This window comes from Cannabis sativa, chromosome 4 (assembly GCF_029168945.1).
Source record: "Cannabis sativa cultivar Pink pepper isolate KNU-18-1 chromosome 4, ASM2916894v1, whole genome shotgun sequence".
Lineage (NCBI taxonomy): Eukaryota > Viridiplantae > Streptophyta > Magnoliopsida > Rosales > Cannabaceae > Cannabis > Cannabis sativa.
Genome location: NC_083604.1, coordinates 78,737,446 through 78,759,294, shown reverse-complemented (window position 1 = coordinate 78,759,294; position 21,849 = coordinate 78,737,446). Strand labels below are relative to the sequence as shown.

At 27.9% G+C, this 21,849-nt stretch overlaps 2 protein-coding genes across 2 annotated transcripts; one reads left to right on the top strand and one right to left on the bottom strand.

Annotated features, from left to right (window-relative positions):
- The first annotated feature begins 7,949 nt into the window (after positions 1-7,949).
- LOC115715177 (uncharacterized) lies at positions 7,950-9,429 on the top strand. The gene is made up of 4 exons (XM_030644008.2): positions 7,950-8,164; positions 8,519-8,596; positions 8,704-8,925; positions 9,023-9,429. Exons 1-4 carry the CDS (start codon positions 8,057-8,059, stop codon positions 9,164-9,166), a joined length of 552 nt encoding a protein of 183 aa, XP_030499868.2. The 5' UTR covers positions 7,950-8,056; the 3' UTR covers positions 9,167-9,429.
- Positions 9,430-15,684: 6,255 nt separating this feature from the next.
- Positions 15,685-16,371, bottom strand: LOC133037178 (uncharacterized). The gene has a single exon (XM_061114031.1). It carries the CDS (start codon positions 16,369-16,371, stop codon positions 15,685-15,687), a length of 687 nt encoding a protein of 228 aa, XP_060970014.1.
- Positions 16,372-21,849: the final 5,478 nt, after the last annotated feature.

Below are 21,849 nucleotides of genomic sequence, written 5' to 3'. Positions count from 1 at the left end.
TCCGGAAAAATACCATTTTGGTATCATTTTGAGTGAAATATGACCCTTTTTTCTTCACTCAAAATATTATTACAATGGATTATTTTTATCAAAGTATAAACTAATTCGAAGTATGCTATATTTAATTATTTTTTTTGGGTATGATTTTACATTAAAATATAACTTAAGAAGAAGTAAACAAATGTTATTTCTATGTAATTAGTTTTGATGAGTAGGTTGTAATAGTGAATTAGTTTTAAGGGATAATTATAAAAGACACCATTATTTTTAAAAAAATTATATTTTTACGTTTTAAATTTTTTTTTTACTTTTTCATAAAAACAACACGAAAATAATAAAAAAATTACGTAAAAATAACATCAAAACAACAACAAAAAATAACATATAAATAACAATAAATTAATAAGATTACAACATAAAAATACAATATTTTCTGTAAATAAAATTAAAAAATCGTAAAAATAATTAATATTCCGTAAAACTGTATTTTGTAAATTTTTGATTGTTGTTGTATATTTGTGAAATAATTCCTAGTTTTAATGAGTTTCCAACTAACTAAGTATCTTGTAAAAGGCCTTCACTGGATTTGGAAATTGAATATAATTTTACATTTTTTTCTTAAATAAAATAAAATTTTAATTTTACACCTCCTTTGTTTTTTAAGGCCTTAAGAAGTTGAGTGTTCTAACAAAAATATGGAACGGATTCTAGTTCTGGTATTAGAGGCGATGTTGTTTCTTCACCCAAATAGATTCTTGACTAGGTGAATGTACGTGCCGAGCCACGTATTGCTAGTTTCATTTAAAATTTTGGTCTTTTTAAGATTGTGAATGTATTTTATTTTTAAAGATTACAAATTTTTTGTTTGAAAAAATTAAATATTTATATTTGAAATATTATTTAATAATGTATTAAAAATAATATTAGTGTAATTATAAAATTGTAAATAAATTTATTATTGGAGTAGTAGATTATTCTATTTAGTTCTTTTTTTAACATAGCATTGTAATGTAAGTTTATATCTATAAATATTCTGTAAAGTGTTAATATTATATGAACATCTCCATTTATAAAGCTAAAAAGTGGGTCAATGACAGAAGTGGTATATCTGCAATCACACAAAGATAGAAGTGGTATTTCTGCTTCCTATGCTTATCCAGAGAAAACATTAGATAACGTGAGGTTAACTTTAATATATAAAGATTTTTCTTTTTTTAAAAAAAAAAAATTATTAATATTCCCCCAAGATAGGTTTGTTAGAGAGATATGTGGCTAAGATGATTTTTTTAATTTAAAAAGAGATTATTAATATTTAAAAAATTGTTTAATTTTTTGGGTTTAATTATTGGGTTTATTTGTTAACTTGAGATCAAACTAATCGTTAAATTTAATAGAATATTCTTTTACTTTTAAGTATATTCTGTTAAACCAAAATATGTCTTTAATATCATACAATATAAAAATAGAGATGAGATGAGATGAGAAAAGATAACCTAAGAAATTAGTTGCCTGTTTTCTATATAACTATTAATCCTTTATATATATAAAAATAGAGATGAGATGTGGATTGTATGAGTTTTCTTTCTACTTTTTTAATTTTTATATATTTTTTCTTCTTCTCATTTCAGTTATCTATCTATTTAGTTATTTATTTATACATACAATGTTGTTATTCTTCATTTTCAATATCATTATCAAGCAATCAAGTATATATATGTATGTGAATTATTTATCAAATCTCTTCCCCAAGCAGGATAAACATAGCTAATAATTAATTCTTTCGTGATGGTTAAGATAATCAACTTATTAATTAACCCATAAATATTAAGTTTCACATTCACACGCCTTATTTAGTAAATATTGGGTTATAATTAGAGTATGTTCTTATTTTGATTCTTATAGACTAATTTTACAAAGAATTCAATTATGGCTATCCACACTATGTTAGAGAGAGAAAGCTTTTCTTATATATATGAATAATTATCTTTTTTACCCCCTGTACTTATGACACTATACTATTATGCCCCTTTATATATTCAGCTTGTTACAAATAGTCCTTGTATAATTTTATATGCATACATTTAGTCCTTCTGTTTATTTTGTTTAAAAATACCGTTTGTATTGATGCTGTGGTATTATAACAAAGGATAGAGTAGTAATTTTATCTTTTTTTAGAAGGAAAATTGACTATGAGGTGGCATAATAATTGACAATGAAAGATGATTAAAAAATGATTTCATAACCTTTTAAAAAAATTTAATAAAAATAATTTTATTAAAACAATTCCAATCGTTTTTTAGCAGTTCAAATTAGAAAAAGGTGTAAAATTAGGATTCTACAGTATTTGAAGAGATGGATATCACTAGAAAGAACATGGGATTTTTGGAAAATTAAGGTAATGATATTCTATTTTTTGGGATGTTATTTTTCATTTTTTTTCCTGTGATTGTAATTTTTATGACTTGTAATTTATTTTCCTAATGGTATATAATTTTTCAACTACTATCTATGTATAATGTCACATTATTAATTTAACAGTCAACTTTAGTCAATTTTAACAGAATTAGAAAAAGGATTATACTATTCCAACTGATATATTTTAGGGGGTATTTTTAACTACACTTATAAATTAAGGGGCATCATAGTATAGTGTCATAAGTACAGGGACTAAAAAAACTAATTATTCTATATATATTGACCAAAATCGGCAGAAATGCCAATTGTATATACTGTACATTTGCAAAGTTTAGATATACAGCAAATAGAAGAGGCCTAAAGATATAGTGGGCCCAAATATAGGGCCAAAATAAAACTAAATGGTAAATCTAATACCCCTCCCTCAGGATGAAATTAATATATAGATTTTTAGGATAATTGTAAAAATGAAAAACATAAAACTAACAAAAAAAAAATTAATAAAAATGCGAAATTTTTTTAATATTTTTTACAATTTTTCAGATTTTATTTACATAAAATACGGTCTTTTGATATGTTTTTATGTGTACTCTTATTTTGTTGTTAAATTTTTGTTATTTACATATTATTTTTTATGTTATTTTCATAGTATTTTCTTATAAGTTTTATGTGATTTTTTTGTATTTTTATAGCTAGAATACTGTAAAAATGTTAGAAAAGAAAAAAAAAAAACTTTGAACCGTTAAAATTTTTACAAACAGTAGTATTTTAATTATATAATCATCCCTAGATTTTTTATGTTCATCTTTGATACAAATGTGTGCAAGTATTTAAGAAATAAATACTTTGTAAATATATGGAAAATATTGTTATTTAAATGGAAAAAAACACTTACAAATTAATTAGCCAAAAAAAATAATAATATTCCCTTATAAGAAAATATATATTCTGTATTTTTTTCAATGTTCTTTGATACGCAGTAGGGATTTAATGTAAATTATTTTATAACCTTTTAACATACATTATTTATTTATTTATTTTGAATGCTTCAACATATATTATTAAAACCGTATCTATATATATATCTTTATATATTAAAAGTGCCTATCTAACGGCATTTCTTGGTTTAACAGAATATACTTAAAAAAAAAGAATATTCTGTTAAATTTAACGATTAGGTTTGATCTCCCGTTAACAAATAAACTCAATAATTAAATCCAAAAAATTAAACAATCTTTTAAATATTAATAATCTTTTTTTAAATTAAAAAAAAAATCATCTTAGCCACATATCCCTCTCACAAAATATCCATCATTAAATTTATATTATTTTATAAATTATTCTAATAAAAAAAATATAAAAATTATAGATATTTTAACTGAAAAGATAAAAAATATTATTCAATTTAGCTACACCCCTAAAAACCTGGAAAATAGTTAAGTATTATATAGCTACATCCTTTTTTATTTTTGAAGAGTTTTCATCGGTCTAGCCTAGCAACAAGAAACGGCGTCAGCGTCACAAGAAATGACCGCTTCAAACATCCATGGCAGTCTCAAGGTAAATTGATCCTCATTTCCGTATGTCTCTGAATCCTCTTCTCTCCTATAATATTGATTCTTTTGGTGCTGATCTGTTTGTTACTGCCCTTGAGTCAGAGAAGAAGCCAATGTTTCTTTGAAAAAGCTAAAAGGGATGTTCTTTGAAGGTGTAAAATATTTCAAAAAGCTAAAGGAAATTTTCCTTGTAAGTTTCCTACTTGTTGGGTTATGTTTCTTAAATCAAGGCTGTCACGTTCAATCAAAAGTTGGGCGCCAACAGTTTGAAGAAATTCTTCACAGTCTCATCAATTGACTGTAATTGCACTCCGGTAAGAAAAAAAATGATTGTTAGGTGAAAGTGAGAACACTTAATTTTGTCGTGGTTGAAGAAAGTAGTTTTTGAGAATGTTTATAATCAAACAAGTGTCTAATTTGTAGGTGGAAATTATTCCTTTTATCATTGCTGGTGATCCTGATCTTGAGACCATGGTAAAAGCTTTGAAGGTTCTTGATTAGTGTGGATCTGATATATTTGAATTGGGTGTCCCTTACTCTGATCCTTTGGTCAATGATCTTGTTATACATGTTGGTTAAATCTTGTCTTGTATAGTGTGTAGTATCTTTAATTCTCTCTGATATGTTATATTGATATTGGTCTCATTATTAGTTCATTGTTTCTTTAATTTTCTTACTTATGTTTATGTTTCTTACTTATGATTATTGTGGGAGGCCGTAATGTAACGTGGGTTCAAGGCCATTGTTTATGGTTTACATACATTTGATGCTGAATGAATTAATGACAGTATGTAGTTGACCATGGAATGAAGAAAATTGAAGCATATTTCAATTGATTTTTCATTAATTGTGTGAAGATTTGAAAAAAGAAACTCACATTTGTATTGGAATGCTGAAAGATATGTGGAGTTACAGATCTTGTTTTCACTTGTATAGTAAACATGGGTAGGATTGTCGTCCTTTTCAGGAATATATGTATAGAAGATAAAAATTGATGAATCTTTTATCATTCTTTTTCTATGAAATCGAACTTTCGAATGTTGACATTTATTTATTTATATATACATTATTATTGGCATTATTATTATGAGTAGGTTAAACAAAGGTAGCACTCTTGTAATTGGAGAGTGGTTTCATCATAATTTTATTTGCTGAATATATGGTTCCTTCTTAGGTCTTATATGGCTTTTGAGCTTTATATTTATAATTGTCCTGAAGATACTTAAATCCAAATTTCTTTATCTATTGTTTTTTTTTTTTTTCGTTTTCGTTCAGATTGTTTGATTTTTGTTACAATAAAAAAATTATTTTACAATTTTATTAGTTGAGTCGATAACAAATTAAAAGAAACTTCAATATTAATTTCTTTTTGTTTTAATTTAGTTACCCTTAATTTTCTTAAAAACATTTTTTACCAATTCTTTTCCTTTAATTTTCAAAACTTAGTACAATGTTTTCTTTAAATCAAAACTACAATTCATAACTTCACTATTATTACCTTTAATATATTTTACTAATATGTTAGTTTAATTTTTATTTCATCACTATTATGCTTTTTACCATTATCATTCTATATTAAACATTGTTTATTTTAAATTTATACATAATTTTTAACTTTAGATAAATCCTTTTTCTTCTTTTTGTGTCTCGATGATTTGATTCTTACTCAAAGACCCTTATATTAGTTTCTTATTTATTTTTTGTTCTTTCAGACTCTCGCTTCAATTTCTTTGATCTTTATCACCAAGTGGGCTTTGTATCCTTTGAATAATAAAAATTGTATTGATTGCTCTTGGAAGATGGTCTTTTTTAGGTTCACACTTCATTCATCTGATCCTTCCATTCATACGGATATTGATTTAGATATAATTTTTCTTTAGGCTGGATTTATTTTAACACTATCAATATCAATTTTTCTAATATTTTGAAATAATGTCGAATGAGCCTTCGTGTGTTTATGCTGGTGTTTTATGCAATTAACATTCTTTTATGCAATTAACATTTTCTCTTTCATTTTCTTTCTCTGGGTTTCTCTTATCTTTGCAAGAAAGTAAAGGCAAAGAAGATAAGAAGGTGATCACTCAGCTTTTCAATCAATGTGGTTGAGTACTTCATTTGGGTTGTTTTTTTTTTTTTTTCCTTTTTTCTTTTATCTTTTTTATCTTTATTAGATACATAGAAATCAATATTTCCATAGAGATATCAAATCTGGTTTAATAGCAGTAAAACTATTATAATGATTAAATTTCATGTTCGATTAGTCTTTTGGTTATATTTGATAATATACATGATCGACTTTGATTCCTCTTTATTCATTGGTTATATTTGATAATACCACTCTGATTCCTCTTTATTCATTGGTTATATTTGATAATACCATTATGTTTTGTTTTATTTTTCGTAAGCTATTCTATATTAAAAGACTTTACTTAATAATTCTTTTTCTTTATTTTAAGATGATACTTTTTTTTTGTTGCTATTTTTTAAAATTTTACAAAACGAATATATTGTTCCTTTGAATTTTCTAAAAACAAATAATAAATGTTAAAGTCATATATTGTTATGACTTATCATAAATTATTTATTCACAGTAAGAATAACTATTATATGAGTGTATATATTAAGATTAATGTATTTTTAATTATTAATAACAATGTACATATTTATAGACACAACTATGTTTTATCTAACACCTTAAATAAAACTAACATTTACGTGGCTCGGCACGTAACTTTTACCTAGTATATATATATATATATATATATTGAGACGGTTATTAAAAACATATGCAAATAACTCCCCATAAATACATAACATATTAGTTTTTTTTTTTTTTCTAATAAAATATTTTGGTTGATTTCACTAGTATATATAAAACATGCAAATAATTATAGAAAAAAAATAATATTCATGTCAAAATAATAATAATAATAATAATAATACTAATAATATAAGCTGCGATGTTAATTACCATCTTTGAGCTTTCCATTTATATGGAAAACCACAAAATATAAAAAAGTAATAATACTAAAATGAAAAGAATAATTATCTTTTTTACCCCCTGTACTTATGACACTATACTATTATGCCCCTTAATCTATTCAGCTTGTTACAAATAGTCCTTGTATAATTTTATATGCATACATTTAGTCCTTCTGTTTATTTTGTTTAAAAATACCGTTTGTATTGATGATGTGGTATTATAACAAAGGATAGAGTAGTAATTTCATCTCTTTTTAGAGGGAAAATTGACTATGAGATGGCATAATAACTGACAATGAAAGATGATTAAAAAATAATTTCATAACCTTTTAAAAAAATTTAATAAAAGTAATTTTATTAAAATAATTCCAATCGTTTTTTAGCCGTTCAAATTAGAAAAAGGTGTAAAATTAGGATTCTACAGTATTTGAAGAGATGGATATCACTAGAAAGAACATGGGATTTTTGGAAAATTAAGGTAATGATATTCTATTTTTTGGGATGTTATTTTTCATTTTTTTTTTCCTGTGATTGTAATTTTTATGACTTGTAATTTATTTTCCTAATGGTATATAATTTTTCAACTACTATCTATGTATAATCCCACATTATTAATTTAACAGTCAACTTTAATCAATTTTAACAGAATTAGATAGAAGGATTATACTATTCCAACTGATATATTTTAGGGGGTATTTTTAACTACACTTATAAATTAAGGGGCATCATAGTATAGTGTCATAAGTACAGGGACTAAAAAAGCTAATTATTCAAATGAAAATGATAGGATTTTAATTTTAGAAAAAAGAAATATGGATATTAATTAATAAATTAATTCATTCTAAATTTAGTGCATGCATATGCATTACGTGTCCCACCCTCTAATATTTCTTCATTGCGTGTCTCACCCACTAATATTCTTACATTTGGCAAATTAAAGTAAGAATTTTTATTGAAATTGAACTATAAATTAGTACGTAACCCCATAACAGCTCTAACACTACCCTTTGAAACTTTGTAGCTCCTTCACTAAACCCATAACATAACTCTCTCTTTTTTGTGTATATTATACATTTACAGTGTAAGTATCTCAATTCTCAATAATGAGGCTAACTACTAAGGCTGCTTTTTCACTGTGTTTGTCTATCTGTTGCCTGCTCACCCTAGTAACATCTAATTCTGGAGACACTACTGCAATGGTCCTTCTTCAGGTATATATAAAATATATACATACATTACTCATGTTTTCATTACAAAATTTTACATTGCTTTTAAGGGGTTTTAGCCATGCATCATCATTTATCATTTTTAGAATTTAAGAAAATATTTTAATTTAATTTTTTTTTAATAGTGTATGGTATATTTTTCACGCGTATAAAATTAAATAATAATACTTACGTATTAAATTTTTTCTGTTCTAATTCATGACTAGAGCATATATAGAGATGAAAAAAAAAATATGAATTAAAATATTTTGTTAGATGCCAAAATAGATAGATTTGAGTTCTTTTTGTCGTTTATTACAAATTTTAAGTTTAATAATATTATTTGTTGTACAAATGTAGACATCTTCAGAAGATGATGATTCCCAATTCAAAAATTGGCCGATATGTGACTATGAATTAACTTTCTTACGCCACAAGGTAATATTAATATACACACACAACACATACATTAATTAATTTCTTAATTATTCTTTTTTTTTAATTATTCAAACAATATATATAACTTATTAATAAATAATTGACAGGTTAAGCAATATGAGAAACTTTATATGGAATCTAAAAAAGAACTAGACGAAGCCGTTGCTGCAAACGAGCGTGAAGATAATAATTTAGCTGGAATTGAAAGTATTGTGCTTAAGGACAAAGAAATAATAAGCTCATCCCATAATGTCAATAATAATAATTTTGTTGAATTTGATCCCTTTATAGATAGTCCTGAACCTGTCAAGGATTGCTACGAATTACTGGTAATTAAGCATCATTAATTAATATTTTGCAAGATCAGTAATTAAGTAGGGAAATAATTAATTTATTAATGTTAATAATATATATATGTGTGTACAGACAAATATTTATACCAAATATTGTGGGGATATCATGACATTCGGTGGACTAAGACGTATGGAAGCTTTTATGAAGATGTGTGATGCTGGAGTAACTCAGTCTGAAATGACTGAGGCTACCATTCAAGTTTGTTCTCCTAATTAATTACTACTTTGTTTTACTATATATATTCTTGTGGTTATGAGAATAGAATGATGAAGGTGACTCACTCATTTCAAATATATATGTTCAGTCAGTATTGTGATTTAATTTAAGATCTTTCTCTGTTTTCTTATTTATATTGTAATATACAAAAATGCGTAATATTATGTTTTGTAAAATATATGTATTAATTTCTAAAAACTGGTACGAATTTCATTGCAGAATGAAAATAGAATTGTTTATTGATTGAAATTGAATAGAATAAAGAACCAATTAGAGAGTATATTTAGGGAAATTTACACCCACTACTGATTTTTCCCACTTTATTACATTTATACTGTGCCACGCTGGAAACAACATTTGCACTGTTTTTTTTTTTTTTTTTGGCAGTTTACTGCCTTGAAACTTTTAGCTGTGTAAGGGATTTATCATTGCCACTTGTCACGATAGGGTTTTGCCACGTTTATTTTTTTTTTAAAAAAAATATTTTTAATTGTTTGATTTGACGGTTATGTGTTCTGATCAAAAAGTATTGTATTTATGTATTTTTCTTTTATTTTTTTTTTATTATTTTCGAATCTAAATTTTGTAATTGGTAATCTCTCTCATCTCAACTGTTCATCTTCTTCCCCATTTTCAGTTTTGTTATACGGTTGTAGTAGTGGGTGGTTTTTTCATTTTAAAAAATTTCAAATCCCATACCACTATCTTAAACTTCCCTCTCATTTTCCCTCCCATTTTTATTATTTTTGTCTATAAATACCTTCATAGTTCTTGATAATGGCCGTTACTCATTCATCACCATCTCCGGCCAAAGTTACAAAACCCACAAAACAATCGCAGAAAACCAGACCCAAATCAAAAATGGGTAAAAAAAATCTGAAAGAGAACCCTCCTAGCCCCACTTCCCCTTCTGTTAAAAGAAAAACCATTGCTGGACCCAGGGACGGAGGGACTTTAGCCCATGTGTGGGCTAAAGCCCTCACTCAAATATATACATTAAATTTTTTATATGTAGATATATACATATATTAATTCACTTTGCTCAATTTATTAAAGTCCAATTCACAAAAGCCCTCACTCAATATCTTAATCATGATTCATGAGCCTATTCTTATTCTAATCAAGCCCATTTTAAAAGTAGTCCAATACAAATAATAAAAAAAATAATACTTTATTAAAAAATAAAATAATACCATTGACAATATTTTATTTTATTTTTGTCAACAGTATTATTTTATTTTGTTGAAGATGAAAATTTTAAAGATACATTTATCATTATTTTTATTAGTTTTGACTTAATATTTATTCAAGCCCTCACTCAACTAAATTTCTGGCTTCGTCACTGGCTGGACCTTCGAAGAACACTCGAGGAAAAAGACCTCGAACTGTTGTTGAAAATTCAGACTCAGATTTTGAGTTGGATTCTGAATTTCTTAAGTCGCCTGTTTCTGTTAAGGTATTTTACTATTTATCTGTTGTTGTTTTTGAGGTTTTTTGTTTTTTTTGTTAAATTCGATTTTTGAAGTTCATATATCTGGGTATTTGTTTGTTTTTGTCTCTGTATTTGTAATGGTTTTATATATTTTGTTTGATTTATTTATGTGTTTTTGTTAATTTTTTATTTGTTGTTTTGTTGGTGTTGTTTTGTTTTATTTTAGGGCAAGGGTAAATCCCCTGTAAAGGTGTTGCCATCATCAGGTGTGGCTGAGGAAATTCCTGTTAATAGGATTGTTGAGGTTTGTCATGTTATGCATTCTGTTCCATGTTTTTTTTATTGTTTTTTTGTTGTTGTTATTTTCGTAGTGTTTTATGGTGTTTTATCAGTGTTTTTATTGTTCGGATTCCAGCTTCATTTTTCCAAAATATTTTATAATAATAATAATAAAATAAGAAATAATGGGTAGTTGTGTCTCCCCACATCAAAATTTAAATTTTTTTGTTTTATTAAAATGATTGATTTGGATGTGAGATGTGACAACTCTCACACACACTACTCAATAAAGCTAACCCTCTCATCAACTTTATCTATTTATTTATATTTTCCACTCTAAACAAAAACCAAAACCATGTTACAATTCTTTTTCACCTTTCTCTGCAATCCCTTTGACTCTCTACATCCCTCCCCCAAGAAACCTCAACCTCTTTGTTGAAACCATGGAAGATGCTCTCAGAGAGTCCAAACCTTACACTGATAGACTCTTCTCTAGAGCTCGCCGTGTATGGTCATGGATCTTATCTTGGGTTCTTTGTGGACCAAGAAGAAGAACAAGGTAGAAAAAACACACACACACAACAGAATTTTCAATTTCAAATCATTACCCTTTTGTATATACAACTCAAGTTTCAATTTTTTTTTTTGGAGTTAATTTTGTTATTATTGATAATAATAATAATAATAATAATAATAATAATGGTGTGTGTGGACTATGATGGAGTTTTCTTCTTGTGTGGGCATCTGTTTGTTTTTTTTTTTTCTTTTTATTTTGTTAATGTAAAATTTGCCCACATATGAATGAGCAATAGTTATAATTTGGTTTGTGTAAAGTTGAAAACTTTAGTTTGTTTTTGTGTGTTTTATTATTTATCAAATCATGAGATGTTTGAAACAAAGTAAAAGATGCAAACAGCCAAAAGAAAGTTCAAAAGTCTCCCAAATCTGATAAGGTTTTTTTTTCTATTGTTCTTGTGTTGTTTTAAGAGTTTTTTCAAGTTGATTATATTTCCTATTTCTTTTTTTTTTCTTGCATGTTTTTTTTTGTTAGTCTTTTTAATGTTTTTTTATGCTTGTTGTTTATGTTCTTTAATTTTTTTTTTTTGTGTTGTTTTGGTAGTGTTTTCTTATGTTTTTTTATAGGATGGGAATCCAAGTACACCCGATCGAAATACTACCATTCCAAAGTTTTTTTATGCTTATTTTTTTATGTTCTGTATTTTTTTTTGTGTTGTTTTAGTAGTGCTTTCTTATGTTTTTTTTATAGGATTGTCACCTTCTCTTGAAATAATTATGTTCTTTTTCCCATTGTCCATTGCTCTTTATGAGAACTGATATAGATTTCATGTCCTGTCATTTTTTACAATATTTCATTTATGTGGCCTTTTTTTTCATATTAAAACAATAGTAAAATAACACTACAAAACAGTAATTTGTTGTTGATTTAGTAAATTTTTCTCTTTGCCAGATTTTATGGTTTTTCCCCGGTGTTTTCATGATTCTGGTGTTGATTTGTCCGTCCCCAACCACGAAGGAAGTGTCGTTTGTGCTATGTTACTGTTAACAGTATAAAAGTAAATATTTTAGGTCTGGACAGTATAAAAGAAAAAAAAAAAGCTTGGACAGTAAAAAAGAAATAATTGCCGTGTGGCAGTATTATTGTAAAATTTGGGAAAAAAACAGTATTTTTGTAAGTTTCCCTATATTTAAGCTAACAGGAAGGAAAGGAACCATGTAGGCCCGGCCCGCCCGGCCCTAGGCATAGGCGCCCTAGGCCTGTGCTTAGGGCCCGTCTAGGGGCCTAATTTTTTTTTTTCTTTTTTAAAATTATATATTTTTTTTTACTGTCTTTGAAAAATATCACATTATTTCTAACATAAGGGCTCAAAAATAAATTTTTTTTTGTGGCGCATTTTATTTTAGGCCGGCTCTAACGAACAACTAACCTACTAAACGGGCTAACTTGTTAACTAACTAACAACTCGGCTCAAAGAGAAGAGATATACATAGCAGAAGCACCTAATAGACCTAATTGAAATAACCGTGACATAACGATGTAAAATCTGTTATGTCCTCAAACATTAAAATTAAAAAGAAGAAAGGCTAGATTAATCTGTAAATCCCTTTTTTTTTTTTTCAACTTTTGATAATTAAAAGGATATCTATAAATTTATTTATATTTATTAGTAATATATTCTTAGGATAAATGTACAAGTTTTTTTCTATTCTTTTTAATCAACAAAAAATTCCCTTTTTTCGGAAGAAAATGAGGATGCGGACAAAATTGATGAAACGGAAGAGGTACAAGTGAATAGAAAGGAAAAAATAAAAGATGAATTCCAAGTATTTAATTTATTTAAAAAAAAATATGTAGTATATAAGTATACAAAACAAAAAGCTTAAAGTCTTTGCCCTGCAAATATCCTATTTAGTTTTTATTATACATTTCAGCATCCGTTCAATAGAGTTTGAAATAAATCAAATTGTATACTGTTTATCACTTATAATATGTTACAATAGGTTCTCAAAAACTATTAATATATATACATATATAATCAACGTGTTTAGGTGATTAGTGTGTAAAGTTATATTTTATTAAGTGTTTTTGGGTGAATAATTATAATTAAATTATTCATTTTCATAAATTTATGTTGTATGGAAATATTTAATTTAATTTTATGTTAGTTTTCAAATTTTGATCAAAATAATAATATAAGGGAAATTTACATAGTATACTAATTTTTGCCATTTTTTTACAAAAATACTGCCAGGCAGTAATTTTAACTTTTTTACTGTGTTTTTTTATAAGTTTCATACTGCAGTATACTTTGTTAAGTTTCACTAGTGTTCTACTGGTGTTTTACTAGTGTTCTACTATTGTTTTGAGTTATACTGCTTTGTGTTTTACTGGTGTTTTATAAAAATACAGTATTTTTGAAAAAATTTCCGTGTGACAGTATTTTTGTAAAAGTTAACCAAAATTCCAGTATTTTTGTAAGTTTCCCTAATATAAATGGTGAATGATGAGAAGCCCAATCAAAAGCCCGACATAGAAGTGAAATACGGTCCAATAGGCCCAAATTAGGTCTAGCTAGCGGGCCTGAAATGAAATTGCCCAACTTAAATGGCCTTTAATTGATGTAATTTATTGGTGAAACATTGAATTGTATAATTAATTAGACATATATCACTTTTTTAACTAAAGAAAATAATTCAAAAATTCTTCAACGTAAATAGTAGTCTTTTTAAGTTTTTTTTTTTTTTTTTGACAAATCCTTTTAAAGTTTCTAATGACGGTACATTTGTTATTTATGAATAATATAATGTATATTAAATATAAATATAATAATTAAGTGTTAAAATAAAAATTTCAATTTTGTAGCATAATTTTGGGTTGTAAACAATGTAATTAATGATTTCTAACTATTTGTAACTCCTAAGATAATCTAACATTAATTATGTATATAAAAAAAAAAAAACTTATTACACAACTTAATTTGAAAATTTTAATGCTAAAGACGTTAGAAATGTTTGGGAAGAGTTTGAAAATTGAATATAACGAGGCTCTAGAGGAATCAGACGATATATCGTCAGGCACGGCTATAGGTATAAGCGAGCTAAGGTTGTACTTAGAGTCTACCTAACTTAGGAGTCTATTTTTTTCTTTTTAAAGATACATATATTTTTATTAATTTTAAAAAATGCCACATTTTTTTTTCTAAATAAAAACTCAAAAATATTTATGTTCTTATGACTTACTAAATTTCATAACCGACCATGTGTATCGTCTATATTAATTTTTTACTTTTTAAGCATGTCGTTTCAAGCTTCTTGAGAGCTTTAACACTAAATTAAGGATCTCTGAAAACTATGAAATATGTAAAACTTGAATATTAAATGGTGATATTAAAATACTAAAAATAAATAATTTGGTGCACATATGTGGACCCTAAAGAGCACCAAGTTAGAAAAACATGAAAGATTTGATTCTTTGATAAAGCTATTTTTATTTTAGAGTTCTTTAGTGCATAGAGAAAAGGGAGAAAGTAAATTTTTGAACAATTTTCTTATATCTTATTCAAGTTTTGTAATCTTCAATACTCTACACTTAAGATTATGTAAGTGTTTCCTTCTTCTTGTTCTTATTATTATCTTGTTGTTATGTTGGACCATGTACTACGGTGGGCTATAGAGTTGTGTCTATTTAGAATGTAAATTTTTTGATATTTCTATTTTATGTTAGATATATAAGATATTTTTTTTTTTTTGTGTCTAAAATTGTAATTTTCAAAAGAAGAGAAGATATTTTTGGTGGGTGTCTTGCATTGCACATCTATAAATATACATTATTTCTATTACTTTATAATACCTTTTCGAAAGAAAGATATAATTATATTTTGAACAATATTATTATTTATCATTGCAAAAAAAAATATTATTATTTATGAGTAAGTTTTTCTTTTTTTTTTTTAGAAATATTTATGAGTAAGTTGATAAAAGTGCATCAATCTAAAGGAGCATCTCAAAATCACAATGAGTTACCAATTTTATTTGGAATGTGAAGTCAATTAAAGCTGTAAAATAATTACTATGGAAGATAAGATAAATATTAAAAACATAAATTGTATCCAACATTATTTCAAAAAATAATCATATTGTTATTATTGTAGTTTACTATCAATCTCACGTATTTCAATTTATTAATTAGCTTGTTCTTTAATAATATAATATCGCTACATATATAATGTTCAATTTACTAGAGGTACCACTAATTTTTTTTTTTTTTTTAATGGAAAGTTAAGTTTTATTAACCATCAAACTTCGTTACCAAACAAAGTAACAAATCGATTGGAACATTCTCCAAACCGAAAATACAACCAGAGTGAAAATGAGAAGCTCTAGCGAAGCTATGAGCTACAACATTTGCTGATCGTTTAACGAAAAAAACACTAACATGACCCAACTCTAACATGAGTTGTTTACATTCATTAATTATTTGCCCAAATAAAGAGATCATATGAACAGAGCTTCGTAGAGCTTGAACAACTGTTAGGCAGTCAGTTTCCACAACAACTCTCGGCCAGTTGCGATTCTTGATCCAACTTAAAGCCTCCCTCACTCCAATAGCCTCAGCTACTTCAGGATTAACCCGACCCAAGAAACACTCCATTCGAGCTTCCACCAACGGGCTGTGTCTGTCTCTTGCAACTAAACCGATACCATAAGAGTTTCCACCATTAAACATAGCAGCATCCACATTGATCTTGATACTATTTTCCGTTGGAGGACACCAAAGCTCGGCACCATCACCCGACTGAAGACCAGTCCATGATGTCTCAATAAGAGAATTTTGAGCGCTTGTCCAATGATCAAGATAACCTTTAGCTGATACTACTATGCTATCCACTCCCGTCTCTTTCTTCTTCCATACCATTTCATTTCGCCCATCCCAAATAGCCCAACATAGAGCACACATTAATAATCTGTTGGCCATGTTCTCCTCAGTAAAAATGTGTACAAACCAGTCAAAAAAACTGTTTATACCTTCGGTTGAGAAGCTTCCATTCTGTGTTTTATTCCTGGTGCCAATACCCACTCTATTTCACACAACTTGGACCTTTGGACATGTAACCAGTGCATGAAATATTGTTTCTTCATCACCCTGGCAGACTGGACAAGCAGAAAAAATATTAACTCTTTTTGTTCGAAGCTGACAGAGAGTAGGGAGGCAGTTTCTACAAGCTCTCCAAACCAGATTTTTGATTTTGGGGGGCAGTTTAAGGCGCCAAAAGGAAGACCAAAACTTTGCTGCAGCATCTAGGTTGTCATGCCATCTTCCATGATCAACTTGCAAGAGATTATACGCGCTTTTGACGGAGTAAATACCTGAAGACTCAAGCTGCCAAACCAACCGATCCTCTACAGCCGAAAAAAGAGGGATTTTGTTGATAAAATATTTGTCCCGTTCGTTGAATAAGTCGGAAATCACCTCCTGGTCCCAACTTCCATCATCTCCCATGAGATTTTGTAACATTACATTCGCAAGGGCTGGGTGTGATGAAGTAACAAAAGGATTTTCAGGACATGGAAGCCACGGTTCATTCAAAACACCTATTGAACTCCCATCACCAATACACCCTTGAACACCTTTTCGAACTAGTTGTTGAGCTTCCCATACACTCCTCCAAACAAAACTAGGGTAACTCCCTAAAGATGCCGAGAGGTAATTGCCATTGGGAAAATATCTAGCTTTGAAAATTTTTGCCTCCAAAGAATGAGGGCGTACAATGAGTCTCCACCCTTGCTTCCCTAGCATGGCCAAATTGAAATCGCGAAGGTGTCTAAATCCCATGCCTCCTCTATCCTTGTGCGTACAAAGACGATCCCATGATAGCCAATGTATTCCTTTTCCACTATTGTTTGAAGATTGCCACCAAAATTTGGTCATTACCTTTTCCATGTCCCTTGTGATCTCTAATGGAAGTAAGAAAACGCTCATTGCGTAGCTTGGTAGTGATTGAGCAACTGTCTTGATTAACACCTCTTTACCCGCTCGGGAAAGAAACTTGGACTCCCATCCTTGAATACGTTTACAGACTCTTTCTTTGAGAAAGCCCAAAACTGCCGACTTATTTCTGCTCATTGTACTGGGGAGACCGAGAGACAAACTGTTTTCAATAGCAATATTCATCCCAAGCTGATTACTAATGTTTTGTTGGGTGACCATGTCTGTGTTTGAGCTGAAGAAGATATAGGATTTCGATGAATTGACTTTCTGACCCGAGGTCGCTTCAAACTTACTGAACACCTCTTGAATTCTTGTTGCCTCCAACATAGCTGCTTTGCAGTAGAGATAACTATCGTCCGCGAAGAGCATATGAGTAATTCTTGGTGCTCCATTCGCCACTTTACAACCATGTAGCAAACCTCTACTCTCAAACTTACGAAGGATGGCCGAAAGCCCCTCAGCACAAAGAATAAACAGGTATAGAGATAAAGGATCGCCTTGTCGAATCCCTCTTGAAGGGAGAATAGGACCCATCTCATGATTCCCATGAACCACCATATAACGGGCCGAGGAGACACACTTCAGCAGTAACCGAACCCACCATTCAACAAAGCCCAATTTCCGAAGCATAGCCTCTAAAAAGTGCCACTCGATTCTGTCGTACGCCTTGCTCATGTCTAACTTAAGAGCCATAAAACCCTCTTTTCCTTTTCTTTTTCTTTTTAGATAATGGAGCACTTCAAAGGAAACGAGAATGTTATCCAAGATGAGACGTCCCGGGATAAAAGCGCTTTGGTTCTCTATGATAATTTCATCCATGAACGGCTTCATACGGTTCACCATAACTTTAGTAATGATTTTGTATAGCACATTACATAAAGCTATAGGGCGAAGTTGAGTCATATCCGAAGGATTCCTAGTTTTCGGGATAAGGACTTTGTTAGCATCACCACAATTTTGTTCAATTCCCCAGAGAGAAAGAAATTTCTAACCGTCTCAACAACATCACCCCCAACTATTGACCAACACTTTTGGTAAAAGGCTGGTGTCATACCGTCTGGCCCAGGACTTTTATCAGGGTGCATTTGAAAAACTGCCTTCTTAACCTCTTCTTTCGAAATGTGTTGCTGTAACTCAGTGTTGACAAAAGAAGAGACCCAAGTATCCACACAGTCCAAGACTTCCTGACAAGCACTACCCGAAGCATGAAACAAACCATTAAAATAGCTGGTCACAACAGTCGAAAGCCCATTGTCCCAATCCACCCAGTCACCATTATCATTCTTCAATTTCTGTATTTGGTTATGTCGTTTCCTGGAAGAAGCCATTTTGTGAAAGTAGCTGCTATTTTGATCCCCCTCTTTCAACCACATCTGTTTAGCACGTTGTTTCCAAAATGCCTCCCTTTGATCCAAAACCAAGAAAAGATTTTTTTTTTTTTTTTTTTTGGAAGATAATAGGAAAGTAGAGAATTGAAATATTGGTTTTGTATTTTGTAAAAATTACCGAACATATTTTTTATTTTGTTAAATAATAAATTAGATCCTATATTTTTCAAAATAGTATAAAATAATACACTAAGCAAATTTTTTGATAATTTATTTTAATATAACTTACTTTAAGATAATTATTTAAATAAACAGATGCAGAATAAAATATACACAGTTTTATCATTATATTTTTAAATTAGATTATTATTAAGTTTTATTTTAATAAAAAAAAAATTAACTATAGCATTATTTTGTACTATTTTAAAAAATACAAAAGTTAATTTCACATTTAATAAAATAAAAAGTTTACCCAATAACTTTTACATAATTAATACAAACTCTAAAATAATATTTACACTTAAAAATATTAATAGAGCTCCAATCATTCCATATAAATATATAAATATTAATCAATATTATACATAAATAATAAAATATATATGACAAATGTAAATATTTTCATTTTTGGTACCAATCGTCATTAGATCGGTGGAATTGTCTTTTTCTCTAAAGTCCATAAAATTGGGCTTCTCTTGTCTCATTCTTTATAGAAAGAATATACCAAACAGACCATATATTATAATAATAATTATTATTATTATTATTATTATTTAATATTGTAATACTTGTTTTCCTTCCAGAAGCTTATTATAATTATTATGTTCTAGAAGACAAACTAGGTAAATGGTCTATTTTCCTTTGTCATTACACAATAACTAAAAGTTTATAGAATCCTCAAATCTATTTATAATTTATCAAATTCCATGTCATGGCCAGAGTGTCCAATTTGAAAAAATAACTCCAAAAAAAAAATTATTTTAGAAAACTAATATCTAGGGACGTTAAAATAGGTCAAAAATAATAATACATGTAAATAGAAAAAAAAATGAGTTAATTTCACAAATGCACAAAAACAACAAAAATATAGTTTCACGGAATTTTAAACATTTTTACGATTTTTTTAATTTTATTTACATAAAATACGGTCTTTTTATGTTGAAATTTTGTTCATTTGTTGTTAATTTTTTGTTATATGTATGTTATTTTTTGTTGTTATTTTGATGTTACTTTTATGTTGTTTTCTTGTTGATTTTATGCTGTTTTCGTGTTATTTTTTGAAAAACCGTAAAAATGTAAAAAAAACATTCTTTGAACGTAAAAATGTAAATATTTTACAAAAAATAGTGCCTTATGTAATTATTCCAAAAAAAATTGTGTCATTTTTCAAGTTAATACAATTAACTTATTAATTAAACAAGTCATTTTCGGTTAGACAAGTCTCACTCAAAATGACACATTGGCTGCTTCATGGAATGACGACTGACCTAGGAAGTCACCCATTTTAAAATTACCCTAGATTAAGCACGTTTAACTGTGAAGTTCTTTCGTAATGAACTACCGACAAATGAGATGCACCTTGTTGATATAGATAGTATTAATCAATCCATTTAAGCCCTCTTCAACTTTGTAGTCTCATACCTACACAGTCTCAGAATCATCCAATTTGACCTTTTTCAGACGGTATGAGATTGCACAACTTACCCAATATTTTTTCTTACAAATCACGACACTACTGGATGTCACACTTATTTAAACTTATATTCATTACATGTAAAATATATTAAGTTAATTAAATAAATCATTAACAACACGAGTTATGTCAAATCAACTCGCTTATCAATAGGTCAAACTTAAATTTAACATTGTAACTTAAATTTTGATATTACACAAACACAATTAACACAATTGACCATCCAGACACAAATTTACACTCTTTATTTACCACTACTCTTTAATAGGGATAGCAATGATCAGGTTATGACATAATAATACGACACGAATTCGATACGAATTATTGCAAGTTAAGGTCATAAAAATAGACGCTGGTCAAAATTGGGTTCAATCCAAATAACACGATTATTATTTGGGTTAGGTTAGGATTAACACATATGATACGAAATTGACACGAATTAACTTATTTATATCTAATATATTATTAAAATTATTAATTTATAATTAAATAATTATTTATTTTTATAGAAAAATATATATTAGAAAAAAAGTATAAGATACAAAATTTATACTTGATATTAAAAAATTTATTCATTATATTACGTACGGATTGAGTTAAGATTAAAATTTTTTGACACAAAATATATATGGATCGAGATAGAATTAACCTACAATATGGGCTACCCCTACTATTTGGAGGACATATTTAAAACATATTTATTATCTATGTATCCAAATCGAAATCAACTAACTAGTATGTAATTTGTGAATATCATTTTTGGATTGATGTGAATCTTAGTTGTCCATAAAAAGTTCTCACATAGCTTCTAGAAACCTATAATAATGGAAATAGAATAAAGTTTAAAATAACACTCCCCCACTACAATAATAAAAATAATAATAAATAAAATAACATAAAAGTCACCAACTTGATGAGAAAAATATAAACGACAATGTAACATTTAATTTCCAAATTTTATTTACACATGGTCCACATAAATAAAAACAATTAATAATAAGTGCCTCCACGTAATCAAATTTGTGTCCATCTCAAATGTGGGTTCCACAAAAATAATAATAAATAATATTTTTTAATTATTTATTGTACTGGCTCGAGTTGGCCATACTTTTTTGTAATTAATAGTAAAAAATAATTAAAAGTAATTTAATTAAAAGGGAGACAAACAAATCAAAATTGATTCATATTAGTGTTTGCTTTGCCTCAATAAAATAATAATAATAATGTTTAATATTAAATTACATAAAAATAACGAAACTTTCTAGAACATTAATATGTCTCTATATAATTATATATTATTAATACTTTCTATCTTAATTAATTAAAATATTTTTCTAGTCTAACCAATCAACATATGATGTGTTACATAAAGTTTAGTCATGATCACTATTAGGGTACCTAACCTAACATTATTTTTATTTGTCTATGATTCGATTAATTTTA